This window comes from Acinonyx jubatus, chromosome A2 (genome assembly GCF_027475565.1).
Source record: "Acinonyx jubatus isolate Ajub_Pintada_27869175 chromosome A2, VMU_Ajub_asm_v1.0, whole genome shotgun sequence".
Lineage (NCBI taxonomy): Eukaryota > Metazoa > Chordata > Mammalia > Carnivora > Felidae > Acinonyx > Acinonyx jubatus.
Window position 1 is genome coordinate 57034559 of NC_069383.1, and position 17941 is coordinate 57052499.

The 17941-nt window shown below is 35.8% G+C and overlaps 1 protein-coding gene across 29 annotated transcripts in view; it reads right to left on the minus strand.

The window, feature by feature from the left end:
* Positions 1–17941, minus strand: part of HDAC9 (histone deacetylase 9) — a 739528-nt gene that overhangs the window by 353597 nt on the left and 367990 nt on the right. For 23 of the 29 annotated variants that reach the window (XM_053218342.1, XM_053218337.1, XM_053218355.1 and 20 more), the window contains one exon: positions 11530–11793. In XM_053218342.1, coding sequence (XP_053074317.1) covers positions 11530–11793 — 264 coding nt within the window. Of the gene's footprint in view, positions 1–9153; positions 11794–17941 lie in introns of those variants that run through there. The other 6 variants (XM_053218361.1, XM_053218359.1, XM_053218357.1 and 3 more) reach the window with 1 other exon arrangement.

Sequence of the window (17941 nt, forward strand, 5' to 3'; positions counted from 1 at the left end):
ACGCCTCTAATTCATTTAATTCAACATTTCAATTCAAATTATTATGGGACAAAGAAAACCCATGACATTAGAAATTGTGACTTTTTTAGGGCACCTGGGTGATTCAGTCACTTAAGTGTCTGATTCTTGGGTTCGGCTCAGGTCATGATCTCATGCTTTGTGGGTTTGAGTCCCACAGCTGGCTCCGTGCTGACAGCGTGGAGCCTGCTTGGGATTCTGTCCCTCCCCTGCTTGTTCTCTCTCTCTCTCTTCTCTCTCTCTCTCTCTCTCTCTCTCTCTCTCTCTCTTTTAAAAAAGAAAGAAAGAAATTGGGACTTTTTTGAATCCCTGGGAGAACCCCTTGGGGAAAAAAAAAATCTGCTTCTGTATCTAGAAGACAATTATATTGAGATACAACTAACCACTATACATATATAAAGGTATACAGTATAGAGTAACACTTAAAATTTGCATGAGGTAAAAGAAAATTTAAAAAAAAGAGAGAATCAAGTTGAATATTTTGATGAGTTGTCAGATGATTCAAGCAATAAAAGAAAAATCAAACCATGTATAATAGGTACCAGAATACTGAATGTTAAATTTACTTTGATTGGTGAAGCATAAATAAAGAAAAGAGGGATTTGATAGTATTACCATCATGGCCAAAACATATTTAAGATGCTAAAAAAATACAGTGTAAATTAAGCTTATTCTTTATCATGTTAAATGAAGGTAAAAGAGAGAGGATTGATGACTATTCAAAACAAGGGGGCAATTTACGAAGATGGAGGCATCAATGCAGAATTTCTTGTTCCCAGATGGAACAAGTTTAACATTCCACCCAACTGGAGAGAGTAGAAAAAAAAATCCTCCCACCCAAAAAAAGATTCTCAGAGCATTTGTTAAAAAGCAAAGACTCAGAAAAGTTTAGTACTTGTTTTTTTCATCCTGACTCCAAAGAAAGGCAGAGCCCAATGCAAATGTCACAAGAGAATCCCTTGTAGGCTACCAGGCAAGGCCAGTTTTCTGAGTTGTGCTGAACTCCACTTCCTCATTGATGGCTTTGGTGCTGTTAATGGGGTGGGAATTAATGCTATAGAGGAGAGCTGGGCATAGACAGAATTTATCAGAAGACCTTCTCCCTGGTCGGTACAGTTTCTTAATACATCTCTTGGAATAAAGATCATGTTGATCATTCAGACCTGGAGTTGTTTTAAATTTGCTGAATCCTTAGTTGAAATCTGTTTTTTCAGGAAAAATCTTGGGGTTCTTTTTATGGTCTGTAAAGGAGGAGGAAGAAAAGGGAGTGGAGAGGAAGAAGAGTAATGCATTCCCACAGTCTTCCAAAGAACATCCCAACCTAGGTATTTCCCCACAAATTGGGCGGGACTTGCAGCTGAATCAGTTCTATACTGTCTTCCTCCTGCAGTGACATAGGCCGTATATATATATATATATATATATATATATATATATATATATACACACACACATATATATATATATATATATACATACAGTGCCATTTTCTGTGTGCTGGGACTTGAAAAAGTTGGGGAAGCACTGATCTAAGGCTTTTAATTAACTGAAGAGAAAGTTATTCACTATTAAAAAGTTAAACTAAATGTTCCTACTAAGAGGAAGAAAGTTACAAACGGTCCAAGAAGCTCTTAGTGTTGTTATATTAACAATGACATTAATAGCAATGGCTAATTTTTACTCGGCAGCAATTTTGCTAGCACACATTATATTATTTACATAGATCCATTTAAACTTCACAAACACCCCAACAAAAAGATGATAATGTTAATCATATTTGACAAATGAGTAAACTGAAGTTTGGCACAACTAAATACTTTGCTCCAGGTGGAGTTGACAGTAGATGTTGAATTTGGAACTCAGGCCTTCCGACTATTGAACCAGCATTTGTAACCACTAGGCATCTACATCTAAAAGGCAGTTCCACAAGAGGATCTCAAAGACAATGAGAAACGCCATGATTTAACTTTGATGTGTGTGTAGTCAAAACAACATAACAATTGTCATGTTCAGTAACACTTCTATTTAAATATCTGTAAAGATGAAGTCGATTCAGTCTCTAAAATTAATACGTGTAATTTTTCTTCTTTCTATGCTTTACCTTTCAAAAGCTATCTATAGAATACATGGATATAGAAAAATTAATACTATAGAGAGACCATGAAAATTATCTGATGTGCTGTATTTTTATCTAAAAATGTGTCTAGTAGAATAATGATTCATATAGAATACAAATGATCACAAATCAATTCAGTTTATGGAATATCAAGTAATCAATTCATCAAGAAAAAAAATCCATCATTAACCCCTGGCAAAAAATAAAAATTAAAAAGTGACTATTATCACTAGAGCCAGAGTAAAAAAAAAATGTATATATATATATATATATATATATATATATATATATATAATTATGAGGGTTGAAACTACAGGATACCATTTAGATTAAACTATTAGGTAGATATTGTAGGTTCTGTTTACAGAGAATGTGAACAGGGCATTGGTATTTTACAGTACGTTCATTAAATCAGTATAAAGACTACACTGATGCGGAAGGAGGTTATTGTAATAGTAAAAGAATGAATTTGTGTTACTATTAATTAAGATATTGACCAGGGAAAGCAGAGCCAAAGGGAAAGTACAGAGATATGATGGTTTGGAAATCAGAAACAGGAGTATTGCAATTGCTTATTAGAAATAAAGGAGAGGAAATAAAGGTGATTTCATAATAATCTTTCCAGTGTCTAAAGGGTGGTTCCATGGATAAAATGGAAAAGCCGGATAAAACAGCGTATTTTAAAGACAGTAAATTTAATAACTGAGATGAGAGTGGAGAAATAAGTGAATTTTCCTTACAACTGATAAATATTAATAAAGCATTTGATAGACTTCAAGTTACCTTTAAGGTAAAGAACAGGAGGTCTTTAAACCCTTAAATCATTAAGATATGCATATCCCTTCTAACACTAACAATTTACATGTGTATGTTAAACTGAGTAACAGCAATAGAAAGATAATGGCATGAGCAAATATTGGTTTGTTCAAGTTTGATAGCCCACCTATTTCTAAAATGATGTAGTGAAGTCTGTTTACATAATATAAAATGAAAGATGATCTAAAGCAGGATTCTATAACAGAAAATATAATGTGAGCCAAAAATGTAAGCCACATATATAATCTTAACTTTTCTAACAGCCACATTAAGAAAGTAAAACAGGCAAGATTAATTTTAATAATGTTACATAATCTATTTAAAATATTATTTTAATATGTAACCAAATACATCTTTATCACTTAGGAATATATTTTTCCTACTATGTCTCTGAAATCTAGTGTGCATTTTACACTTACAGCATATCTCAGTCATACCAGTCACATGTTAAATTCTTGATTGATACAAGTGGCTACCAGTTTGGACAGTACAAATATAGGGGTCTTTGCAGAAATTCTGTCAACAGAGACACAAAGATGAAAACAAAGAGGAAAACACGGGTTCAACATAAAATTTAAGGGCAAAGAAGACATGAGTAAAAATGAGTAACCAGGATAGAATTTTGTCTTACAAATGAGGAAAAATAACTCTGATTTAGTTTTTTTTTTAAATTTTTTTAATGTTTATTTATTCTTGAGACAGAGACAGAGCGTGAACAGGGCAGGGGCAGAGAGAGAGGGAGACATAGAATCTGAAACAGGTTCCAGGCTCTGAGCTATCAGCACAGAGTCTGACGCGGGGCTTGAACCCACGAACTGTGAGATCATGACCTGAGCCGAAGTTGGACACCCAACCAACTGAGCCAGCCAGGTGCCCCTCGGATTTAGTTTTTAAACGTCACCAGAAAAAGGCATTTCTTAAAGGAAAAATAAACTTAATGTTTTGTTCAGTTTATATTAGGTACAATAAACAGCAAGATTGTAGCATTTATATGGTTATTGGGAAGAAAAAGGAAAGGAAGAGCCTCAAAAGCCAGGAAGCAACAAGAGATAATAACAGGAAGGGGAGAAATGCAAGACCAATATCAGCTAGTAATTAAAAAAAAATGGAGATGCTGCATGAGAAAATGGAGACCAACAATCATTAAGTTCTTATCTCTTTAAAAATAACTCAAATGGAAAAACATTTTTTTAAAAAAGTGTATATAACTCAAAAATGGATCAAAGACCTAAAAGTGCTAAAATTAAAAACTCTTAGGGGCACCTGGGTGGCTCACTTGGTTAAGTGTCTGACTTCGGCTCAGGTCATGATCTTGCGGTTCATGAGTTCAAGCCCCCCATCAGGCTCTGTGCTGACATCTCAGAGCCGGCAGCTGCTTTGGGTTCTGCATCTCCCTCTATCTCTCTCCCCCTCCCCTGCTCATGCTCGTGCTCTGTCTCTGTCTCTCTCTCCCAAAAATAAAAAAAAAAAAAATAAAAACATTAAAAAAATAAAATAACTCTTAGAAGGAAACAGGGGTATACATCTTTGTGACACTGGATTAGGCAATGGTTTCTTAAATATGGTACCAAAAGCACAAGCAACAAAAGAAAAAAATAGATAAACTAGACTGCAGCAAAAATAAAAATGTTTGTGTACCAATAGAAACATCAAGAAAAGGAAAGAAGACCCACAGAATGGGAGAAAAAATTTGCAACTCATATATTTGATAATTTGCAATTCACATTTTGGATATCCAGCAAATATATTTAAAAACACTTAAAACTCAACAACAAAAAGACTAAGAAGCCAATCAAAAAATGGGCAGAGGACTTGAATAGATATTACCCCCAAAAGATACAAATGGTCACTAAGTAAATTTAAAGATGCTCATCACCATTAGCAATTAGCAAAATAGGAATCAAAGCAGCAATGAGTTGATATTTCACATCCACCAGGATGACTGCAATTGAAAAAAAAAATAAAATAACAAGTGTTGGAAGGACGTGGAAACATTGCAATCCCTCTTATACTGCTAGTGGAAAACAATCTGGCAGTTCTTCACAAGTAAACAGAAGTACCATAGAGCCCAGCAATTTCACTTCTAGGTATATACTATGCATATACTCAAGAGAATAATGTATGTTAACATAAAAGCTTGAACATGAACATTTATAGCAGCATTACTCATAGGAGCCAAAGAATGAAAACTATGTGTCCTTCAACTAATGACTGCATAAACAAAATGTAGTATAGTCACATAATGGAGTATTATTCAGTCATAAAAAGGAATGCAGTACTGATACACGAACCTTGAAAACATTATGCAGAGTGAAAGAAGCCAGACACACAAAAGGCCACATAATATATGATTCATTTATATGAAGTGTCCACAACAGGCAAATCCATAGAGACCTAAAGTAGATGTCAGGGGCTGGAGGGAGGGAGCAAAGGGGGAATGATTGATTAACTGGTAGAGGATTGCTTTCAGTTGATGAAAATATTCTGGAATTAGGTAGTAGTGACAGCAGCACAGCATCATGAACATACCAAAAACCCACTGAATTGTATACTTTAAAATGGACAAAATGATAAATTGTATGTGATATGAAATTTATCTCAACAAAAACACAAAAACAAAAAACTATGTTGCAACAAATAGCTCACAACTTGTGAAGAAAAATAATTTGCCAAGTATTGGTGAATACTACTCTATAAACAGGCTAAGCAATTATTTAAATTAGAAGAGAAAAATAAACCAAAAGGACAAATACTATCAAAGAAGTAACAGCAGTAAATATTGTGAGAATAATCTGTAGTCGAGTTAAAATGCAAATGAAACAGAACAATACACAAAAAATAGAATATAGTCTATTTTGGAAACTATGAATGAAGAGTTCAAGATCTTAGGTAAAAGCTATTGAAAATCAGGCCATAATTCAGGAAGTGGTTTAGGGCCCTTGGGCACCTCCAGAACATTATATCTGAATCAGACTCTCCCAAAGGGCTTAAAAAATTACATGCCTGGGCTCCATGTTGGGACAACAGAATCAGAACCTCTAGGAGGTACAGTCAGAATCTGAATTGCCAGCAACTTCCCTCAGGAGGATTTTTATGCATCTTTCAACAGAAAAATCACCTAGAAAGACAAGAACTCAAGACAAATGTCTCTGTTCTTCCTCTCCCCAACATTTTATACAGACTATTTTAGCTCAAAATAATTATCAAGAGCAGAAGTCAAAAAAAGGTTTTAAAAGGCAGCGTTCTAGGTGCTTAGAAATTGGGTTCTTGGCCTTGGTTGGGAAATAAAGATAAGAAGTGGCAAAGGAGGGCTTGACCTAGTTGAAATCTTTTCTCCTCTCCCCCCAAAATTAATCTCAAGGGCAGGTATTCTGTTTTCCCTCATCCTAACACTGGCTTGGGTCAGAAAAAAAGAAACTCACAAATTTTCATGACTCAAAATGGTTGAATATCATGTGTCCAAGAATTAAGTCTCTCATCTGTGCATTAGACAAAAAAAAAAAAAAAAAAAAGAGTCCTGATCTCCTACTTTACAACAAGGAAACAACGATTAAGAGAAAATTGATTCAAAACAGTTCGGAAATGCTGATGGGGGGCTGGAAGAAAGGAGAGAGAGAGAAGAGAGAAGAGGGAAGAGGGAAGAGGGAAGAGGGAAGAGGGAAGAGGGGAGAGGGAAGAGGGGAGAGAGAGAGAGAGAGAGAGAGAGAGAGAGAGAACTGGTGAATTAATAAACCTGTATAGGTGAAAAGAATTGTTGCATTAAATGCAGTGCGGTAGTAAAAGGAGAAAACAAGAACTCCAGTGCCAGAGTGCCTGGGTTCAAATTAGAGCTAGACTGTCACTGATTGGGTGACCTTGGCCTTATTTAACTTCCTTGTGCCCCAGTGCCCTCATCTCTACAATGAGAAATAATATCTACCTCATAAGGTTGTTGTGAGAACTAAACAAGTTACTAGACATATGTTTGCAATAGTTAAAAGTGAAAGTCTTTTTTTAAATCAAGATGACCCCAAAAGGTTGCATGGTCTAAACTTACTTCCACTTTATAAGCCTTAAAGAAGGTATTATAAAATCAGAATAGAGAACTTTTTAAATCTAAATAGATAAGTTCTGAAAAGTCACATTCCCAGTATCTTGTTTTATTTGCCAGAATTCTTTGATTGCCTTCCCGTACTTTCCTTTTAAAACCCCAATGGAGGAATTATCAAGAACAAAGGGAATGGTAATCTACATCTAGAATTCCTTCTCTTGCATTTCCAAGTTCTTGATTGTAATTGGTAATTACCTTGATTATTTATCATTAACTCACAATTGTATACCCACAATTCCGTTTCCATTATCGAAATAATCACAAAGAAATGCCAAATTAAAAAAAAAATAATCTTGTCTACCTATATATCCGTTGAGTACTAGGTTTCAAAAAAAAATGTTGAGTGTCTGAATTCCTTTTTAATATCCTTTAGAGAAAAAAGTATAAAACTAAGTAAAAATTTCTCAAAGATAATCTTTTTCAGATTTATTAAAAGTAGCAGTCTCCATTTCAGCAGCCACCTTTACCAATGAGAAGGTGGATTTTTACTGCCAGAAGAGGAAATCTAATGTTTAGTAACTGCAATTCCTGGCAAAAAGTATTTTTCTTAAAGAAAAAGTTTTTAACATGAGATTGATACTTTTTATTGAACTTCCACTTTACAGTTTGAAAATCAGAAATGCAGTATAAAACCATTATCTAATTGGTTCCTCCAACTCCTTTTTGAGGATCTCTGGTATCAGGTTCTTCTTGTAATTTTATAAAAAGCCTAAAGGCAGGGCGCCTGGGTGGCTCAGTCAGTTAAACGTCGGACTTCGGCTCAGGTCATGGTCTCCTGGTTTGTGAGTTCGAGCCCCACGTCGGGCTCTGTGCTGACAGCTCAGAGCCTGAAGCCTGCTTTGGATTTTGTGTCTCCCTCTCTCTCTCTGCCCCTCCCCTGCTCATGCTCTGACTCTGTCTCAAAAATAAATAAAACATTAAAAAAAAAAGTCCAAAGGCAATTTTTAGAAAATTATAACTAATGGTATTCCAACAATTTTGATCAAATTATCAGATTTATGGCATTATGGAATAATAATCCATTTTGTAACAGTGATATTTAGCTCCAGAATTCTTTTTTTTTTTTTAATTTTTTTTTTCAACGTTTATTTATTTTTGGGACAGAGAGAGACAGAGCATGAACGGGGGAGGGGCATAGAGAGAGGGAGACACAGAATCGGAAACAGGCTCCAGGCTCTGAGCCATCAGCCCAGAGCCTGACGCGGGCCTCAAACTCACGGACCGTGAGATGGTGACCTGGCTGAAGTCAGACGCCCAACCGACTGCGCCACCCAGGCGCCCCCAGAATTCTTAATAATCTAATGCAATATTGTTGTGAGTTGGAGTAATTTTAATTTGTAAGACATCAAAGTTTAGATTAAGGGAATCAAAGAATATAAAACAAGTATTTTTAACCCGCTGAGACAAAAACAAGGTAACACATTATGAAGTTATGAAGTACTGACTGATTTAAATTTTGCTAGCAACTGACCAGAGGAGGAGCACAGTCTGTCAAGGTGCATGGATGTCTATGGTCCAGTTTCCTTTACCTGAGCCAGGCTCCTTGTTCTCTACTCTAGCATTAGAATCATTGTTTCCATCTAAGGGGAAGTCATTTAATTATTTTTTTCTCTTTAAATTTATGGACTGTTACTTTATACTTGTAGGTCAGGCTGTCACTGTAATAGATAAAATTATTATGATACATGGAACATTATTTATTTTATTATTTACTGAGTGCTTGTTACACTGAAGGAATTATGTTAACCTTTTTAAAAATAATTTTTTAAGTTGAGTAAAGTTAGGAATTAACATTTATCAATATAAAGTTTTATATTTGGAAGGTGACATCAAAGATGATGACATATCATGAAAAAAGAGGCCACACTGGGGAAATGAAGAGGCAACAAATTTTACCTGTGTTTGCTATCTGATAATGGCTAACATAAGTAGGTTAAAATCATTGTTGGATTTATTATTTTTAATGGCACGAGAAATAATTGCTCAAAATATCTTCATTTTCTTGTTTCGACAACAAATGGCAAATATATTTTGGTATACGAGACCTAGTGCATAAGCTTCAAATTCGATTAAATAGATCAAGTTTACACAAAGCCAAATGTATGAAAGGGGATCTTTTAAAAAAAACTTTATTTGAGAAAGGAAGAGACTTATAACAGAAGGCAAGAAGGAAACATACAAACAATATATTTACAACACAAAACAAAAGATCACCTTCAAGGGTGTAAATTATAATAAATACAGTAGATTTTAAAAGAGACATTTATCAATTAATTCTAAGATGAATTAAGTCCAGCTTTCTTTTTCACTGGTTCCAGGTAGCTTCTTGATTAAATTCAAAGACTATCAAATTCAAACAATTAATGTCCACCAACTGTACTGATGAAGCTAGCTCTCTCAAATGACATTATAAAAAATAGGTTTTTTTTTGTTTGTGATTACATATCTTTGAAGTGATATTATACAAAAGTCTGCTCAGCCACATGTTCCTCCCCAAATAAAATGTATTTTAAAAGATGCACTATCCCTTTTTTATGAGATTGAAAGAAGACTTTAAAGAAAATGAATATTTATGAGATGGAAAAAATATACAATTTTATCTTAGGAATGCCATATTTTTAATGCAAAACAACTGACAAAAAGTCATTTTAATCTTAAGGAATATACTAACCAAAATATGTTGGTAATAGGAAAAGTTGCCTATTATAGCTATTTGTCAAATTATCAGAAGGACTTTCGTTATATGGAAAAGTTTTAAACTTTCTAACTTCTAGTTATATTAATTTAATTTGAATGGAGACTTTTTAAAAAAGGATAATGTATCTTTAGCAGTGACCTTTTTTTAAGAAATATTTTTAAATGTCACAGCAAAATGTAAACAACATGTGCCAATAACATACAGTTGTTACAATGTCTACATTTGGCAAAATTGTTCTATCTCCTTTGAAACAGGATACTACACCTTAAAATACCTTGGATTTAGAAATATAAATATTTTAATAGAAAAAAACCTCACAAAGATTCTAGGTCAATTTGGATTATCCATATTAAAGGGGTCTTAATACAGAGAATCTTTAACTAGCTTAACAAAAGTAAACCTATAAAACAAGGTAAACATATCAAAAGGGAGTATGAAGGAAATGTTCCAGTGAAAAGCTTCCTTAACAATTTCCCTACTTGTGGTGTTATTTTCTTAGACAATAAATCAATTCATAGAGTGCCCTTTAAAAACAGAAAGAGTAAAACACTATCCTCCGTTTCCCCCCCCCTACATTCCTCATTACATGAATCACTTGGACTTCCTGTTTCCACAAGGCATTTCCTGTTCAGCCGCATAGAATCAGTTTTCTGTAGAACAGCAGGAACCTGACAAAGAACTGACTTAAATAAACAGTCTTCTGTTGCCTTCAAAGTTGTTTATATTTCATAGCATCAAAGGACACAGTCCTTCTGAAGGTGCATTATATACAAGTAGATTCTGTTGTTAAGCCTAACTTTCCTAAATTTTTATTTGCCAAAATGGTATGGTATATGCCGGGTCATTATGGAATCATGCCTAAGAGATCCTAGTGATATGATTATGAAATATGATACACCTTCTTCTTTTAAACATAATTGTGACTTCATATCAGATAATCATCATACCATTACTACGTTTTCTACAATTGTAGATACAATATAGTATCTGATTGGACCATAATGCTGCACATTACTCCTCGCCGATACTTGCATCGGCTTCATTTGATCTTTTTTGATAGACAATGTCATCAAATAACACAAGATAAAAGTAAAATGAGCAGTGCTAGGTGAGACATAATGTAATATTTAAAATAGTGCTGTACTTTGCAATCTATATATTTAAAACCACCTCTATTCCTAATATTTTCAATTGCAATCTATACAATAACCTAAGGACTACTGGCATGGTAACCAGAACATTTAACTTAACAAAAAAGAGAGAGGACGGAAGGGGCAGACTACCTTTAACAGTGTTCAAGACTGTAGTATGATACATTATGTACAACAATGTGAAAACTGAATTCTATATACCAAAAAAAAAAAATTCAAGAACTAATAGAATGTTTCATTGATCAGACTGGGTGACTTGATCCAGCAGTCACTGATCTCAACAGATAAACTAAAAACAACAGTGAGTTTGTTTTCCTTAGAAGTAATTGGTGTGGCGGGCTTTGGGATGAATTTAAAGCCTATTAATTATGTGTATACTTATGTAGTATAATTTTAGTGTAACAAGTATTTCCTTACCAGTGGAGTTTCAATGAAACCTTGATATCTATATAGAAACCAGTATATAGAGAAATCTCTATATAGATATATATGTATTAAGTAGAATCCTTAAACACTAAAATCAAATCATTCAGAAATATAAACAGGATAGGAAATATCCATTTACCAAAACCTGCAATGCATTTCATATTCAGATAATGACTTTAATTACAAATCCTGGAGCTAAATCTTTGCCTATTACCTGTTGCATAAAAGCAGCCTGCTCCCCAGATTCCATTTCCTGGATCTGAGCATCTTCATCACTGTCCACTGGTTCCTCCTTGACCTTCACAGCCCCAACTTGTCCCAGTGTGTCATCCACACAAGCACTGCTGTCGCTCCTAGTGCTGTTGCCACTAGAGGGCGCTCTGTCTTCCTGCATCGCCTGGTCCCCCTGAAGCTCTTCCTCCGCTTCCTCGAGGTGACTGCCTGGTTGCTTCAGTTGTTCAATAGATTTCGAAAGCAGCTAGAAGAGAGTGTTCAGGGGTTCAAAATTCAATAGTCCTTGGTGGTAACAGAGAAGCAAAATACACTTTGATTTCTAATGACTCTACTTCAGTGCATTCTGTTTCCTAATTTCTGAACATCAATTTCACAACGAATTTGTTTGCAACAAACTTCCTCAATAATACTGAATCTGAAGCAGTCCCATCATTTCTATATTGTATTGGTGTAGCAGGCAGAGAATAAGGTGTTTAGGTGCTTTTAAGAATCGGATTACTCTTTAACACACTTAGAAAATGGTGGGGAAAAGGTAAATAAGCTTCCTCTGGGAGAACCAGGAAACTTTTATAAGTACAGGTTGTACTGTGACAATTTAATCCAAATAGACCGGAGAATATTTTTCTGCAAAGAGAAAATGTAATGGAAATAATGGAACGGTAATGGAAAACTTCCACAGTCTCATTTTTATGACAAATGTCAACCACTAGAAAATACAAACACAAATGAGAAATCCTTGTTTATCTAATTTTCCCATACCTAGCTGGTCAAATGATAAACATCCTCTTATATATACCGGTAAAACATGGAAATATTGATTTTGAAATCCTAAACTTTAAAAAGATGTGGGATTAAAAAATTTATAGTAGAAATGTTTTATGAACATATCTAAACTAAATAAGAGGGAAGAAGAAATTCTTTGTAATTGAAAATTAGTACTTAGGCCTTTTCTTGACTTTATAAATTAAATTGTATTTAATCTTCAGAAGTATATGAATTAATTGATCAATGATTTTAAAAAATGACAACATACCTAACGTAAACAATAGCAAAATATCATAGTATAAAAGCTCAATAAATGGGGTAAAATACTCAAGATGATTTCATCTTACAGTAGATCTTGTTTTAATTGATAAGGTCCCCACTGACTGATCATCTGCAGATCCTAACTGTGTTTTCAACAGTGATTAGAGTTTTCTGTTACATCATGTGCCCATGTAAACAACATGCCAAATATTGCTAATGAGCAGCACACTTAGAATACAACCACTAAAATCATGAATACTGATTTTTCTATGCTTACTCATACATATCTATGTTTCTTTTTTTAAAAGTTTATTTGTATTTATTTTGAGAGAGAGAGTTCATACAAGTGGGGGAGGGGCAGAGAGAGGGAGAGAGAGAGAATCCCAAGCATGCTCCATACTGCCAGTGCAGAGCCCGACGTGGGGCTGAAACTCACAAACTGTGAGAACCTGAGCCAAAATCAAGAGTTGGACACTTAACCAAATGAGCCACCCAGGTGCCCCTAACTATGTTTCTAAGACTAAATACATGCTTAGAGTTAGAATACCTAGTACTCCAACTCTGAAGGGTGTCTTACCCACTTTAGGCTTACAGACTTTCCTCCAGGCCACACAACCTCAGATGGCTATGCACACAGTGATGAAATCCTTAAATTTCACTGTAGGTAAAATTATTGGGAGTTTTCATTCATTTGTTCAATAAATATTGATTGAGCGCCAACTACGTTCAAGATACCATGCCCTCATGGAGCTTATAGTTTAGTGTGTTAGAAAGGCACCAAATAGATAAATAAGTTTATTCTTATTTTCAAGTATGGTAAATGAAAATGAAAAGCACAGGGTGTTCTAAGAGTACACCCTAGTTGGCACAGGAGCACAACTGTGCATGGCTATGGGAGGTTTCACTTAGAGGGTGCTATGTTTAGGCTGAGACACGAAAGAGGAAGGATAGAAAAGGAGTTGTCAGTTATGTGTATGAGGGTTTGAAATAAGGGTAGAGAGCATTTCTGGCCCAAGGCACAGTATATGTACTGGAAAAAGGAGTTTAGTGGCATTAAAGCAAATGAAAGGCTGGTGGGGTTTGAGCACAAGAAGATGGGGAGAATGCTGGAAGATTTTGTTGGAGAGAGTTACAGCTTATACTATATTTGGTTGGGTTGAGAACAAGATTCTAGAGAAATAAAGAACAATTTAGGATAAGCCACTAATAAGATGTAAACATCACCAATCTTAAGTTAGACATAATCAAGCTATGAGAATATCTACCAATCAAAATGTATGTCAAAATGAAGAAGGCAAATTAAATATTAATTTCCTTTGTGCCTACAATCTAATTTCTATTGTTCCTGGGCTGTCAGCATAAGAATAATCATCCCATCATGCTTTAAATGTCTCTAAGTACTTTATAGGAAATTATTTGCAGGACTTTTGTACCAATGCTAATCAGCTCTTCATATCATAAATACATATTACCTTGCATACTGCTGAGATTTTGGAGAAAAGGGACAATGTAATATTTCTAAACTTTGACTATAAAACTCTAGGATCCCATTTAATTGGCTGTTAGAAAAAGAACATATAACACCATAGAAAATAAGCAGGGTTTTCATTAAAAAGTCCCAGTTTGGGCTGGGACACCAGGGGTAAAGACTTTGGGTGACAAGCATCCATCCATTCTTCAGAGAGAGACAGAGAGAGAGAGCTAGAGCTCATCATTCAGTCTTGCAAAGCTTACCTCCATCACTCATCTCAGATGAGATATACAAGAGCAGGGTATAGAGGCTGTTGTGGGGAGAAGATTTTATCTAAAGAAAGGTATTAGTCAGGTGAAGGAGGCTGCAAGAGCCCCTTAGAGGGACTATCTGCAGGCAGACTGCTATAGTTCCATCTTCTGGATGGATGCTGGGTGAGCTGCATGACTTCTCCCTCTCATTACCAAAGCTTAGCTGGAGAAACTCATGGGAGCTAGCTCATCAGAGCTGGTGGGCCAAGGACATGTATGAAGGAAGCAGACACCTCTGGGAGGGGGTCAAAAGTTCCTGAGCATAAGAACCTCTGTGAGTAAGAAAGAGTAAAAAATAGGGGATGTGTGGCCATGAGACAGGAACTGAGGGGCCGTTCATGAAAGGTCCACCAGCAAGCACAGGACCACTGTCCAGGAAATGCCACGTCCAAAGTCCCTGCTTACTGAGCAGTGGCTGCGACTTCTACAGCTTCTGGATGTTTGACGATGGGGCATATTTAATAACCAAGAGGAAGCTATAAATACCACCTGTTAAGTAAAAGGGTGACCCTATTGCTGTTCGTCTTCTTTCCAGTCCCAGTCCCAACATGGCCACTCAGTACCTTGAACTCCTAACCTCTAATGGTCTTTTTCCTCTGTTCTACTTTAGCTCCCAAAGCTGTGATTATACCTTTGCCTTGGTCTATTTTTTTAAATGTTTATTTATTTATTTTGAGACAGAGAGAGAGAGAGAGCACGCGCGCAGGGGAGAAGCAGAAAGAGAGAGAGGGAGAGAGAGAATCCCAAGCAAGCTCTTTGCCATCAGTGAGGAGCTAACGCAGGGCTCGATCAGACAAACCGTGAAATCATGACCTGAGGCAAAATCAAAAGTTGAATGTTTAACTGACTGAGTCACCCTGGTGTTTATTGGTAGCTGTGTACTTTCCTAAATCTCAGTTTCGAACATCATTCCCTTCTGGATCATTCTCAGAATATTCTGACCCTAACCTCTCCTCAGCTCTGGAGGGTGCTCTAAGCAATTGAGCCTACCACATTCTTGCTGCCCACCCTCTCTTATCCCCCGCCCCTTCCCTCCTTGCTGGACTAAGCTCCATTCTCCATCAATAAAAATGACTCCCTTATACTGTCTTCAACTCTCTTGCCCTTTTCAACAAGGGTTTTACTGGAAAAGTAAGACTTCTAACCTTGATTAATACTGAATCTCTGCCAAACCCAAGCAGCTGAATAAGCTAGGAAACAAACAAACAAATTACAATCATGTTGAATGTTTCTCTTCAAATTCACGAGCAAAACCATCAAAAGGGTCCTCTGTGCTGCCTGACAGTCCTACTACATTTCTTTAGTTAATTCATTCCCACTCTTTCCTTGACAATTTCAAACTACTGCCTCTCCCCTCCAACCTCTAATATTCAGACCTTTTATTCACTGCCTGCTTTGCTTCTTATTTCACTGAGGAAACAGAAGCCTCCAAAGGGAAACTCAACATCCGGCTACCATCACATTTAGCAAGCTCTCCTATTCACCCTTCGTGCTCCTGTTCTTTGGAAAGCAATGTCTTTGCTCTTATTCTCAGTCAATCCCTTGGCTTATGACCTGGATCCTACCTACTCCTGCAATTATCCATTCTGTCCTCCGACACACATTTCCCCTCTCTGCTGGAATATTCTTACTTGCACATTTTCAAAATGATAATCCATCTTAAATAAAACCTCCCTTGCTCCCCTCAACCAACCCCATTATTTAACTCCCTTCACAACAAAACTCCTTATCTCTTTTCACTGTCTTCATTTCTATTTTCCCATTCTCTTTAGAATTCATGCCAACAAGGCTTTCAACCACACCATATGACCAAAATCTCTCTTGTTAAAGTAAATAGTAACTGCATTAATTCTGAATCCAGTGGCATTTTAAATAGGATATTAATGTGTCAGTAAGGTAACGCATTTCAAAAAGGGCACCAGGACACAATCATAGCATCTTTGAAAGTAAGAGACTCATATTACTACTTTTAGTTCAGCCAAAGACGAGACAAACTGTGTGTTAATTTCCCAGAATATAGTTTTCCATAGATAGCAAGACTATCAAAGAAAACCTCTAATACTGACCAAATGCTGAGTGTTCACAGAACATGCCATATGTATGTTTTAACAAAAAACCTGAAATCTGACCTGTTAATGTATTTTTGAGGTCATGGACATACCCACAAATCTCATCATTTAGTCCACAGATCACATTGGGTCAGTATTTACAACCTCACTGACAAAGATATGTATGTAACAATTCTCAGTGTGCAATAAAGAAACAATGCCATTTGTTCTAGTGAGTTCCTTTGGCTTCATCTATAGTTGTGATGTACTAAAGGAAACCTGAGGGAGAAAAATGCCAGAATGAATAATGCTATGATGATGGGGCAAAAAAGCCAAATAGCAAAATGATCTTCCAAGGGCAGAATTCCTTGATGGTTTGTAAAAGAAATGTTTCTTGACATAAAACAGTAACTTATGAGTGGAGATCATATACATATAAAATGTAGTCATTGGTAATAATGCTCTTCAAACCTTTATTTTATAAAGAAGGAATTTCATGTCCGGAGAACCTGAGCCATCTGCAAAAAAAAAAAAAAAAAAAAAAAAAAAAAATAGAAACCTAGAATTTTCGATACACTTCCAATCTGCTTTCTCCTCTGAAACAGCTATATTCTGCTAACAACTGAATTAATATAAACAATTCCATCGTCTTCCTGAGCTCCAAACTTCATATTCAGCTGCTTCAACATCTTTCCTTAGATCTAGAATATCAAACAGGTATCATAAATTTTAAATAGCTCAAAGAAAACCTTTATTCTCCTCCCACTCAAAATGTTTTGCTCACTTAATTGTCTCATCTGAGTGAACATCAATACTCAATTGCATGAGTCAAGAATCTAGGATTTATTCTCGTCTCTCTCACTCATCATTTTTTTTTAATAAATACCTGAAAGTGTAATTGATGCTTAGTAACAGTGCTTTGACACTTTTCTTCCCAGGTTATGAAGCAAATGCCAAGGTCTACATGAACAATAACTGCCATTTTTTCACCATCTCTGAAACAGAATGTGCTCTTTGCGAAGTTTCACAAAATACAAGAGTGATAAATGGGATCTCCTGGAACCAGCTTTGCAAAATACAAATGCATAGAAGGAGTTAACCTAACTTCTTCTTCCAGGTATTTGACTAAAGCTGTTTTTGTTTAAGCAGTCAAATTTGCCAGAGTGGAAAAATTAGCAATTAACATCAACAAGAAAAATCTACAAACCAAAGTCACAGAAAACTTGCCTGCCAGGTTTAACTTATTATAGATTTTTAAAATAAAAAATTACTTGACATTGTTTGTAAGTTTCTGACTATGTATGAAGACATTCAGTACTCAGATTATGTTGTGTTATATGTGTTTTTGAACTTCAAATGTGACCATTACAACGATGGTAGGGGCTAACCCTTTTCTAATTTGTACTGTCGCTGAGTGGCCCCAGATGCAGGGAGGAACTGTCTGCTCACTCTCAGTGGGGTAGCAGAATCTCTCTTTGGTTGAACATCTGGAGGTGATCCCCCAGCAAAGTTGAGCTGTTGCCTTGCTGGCTACAA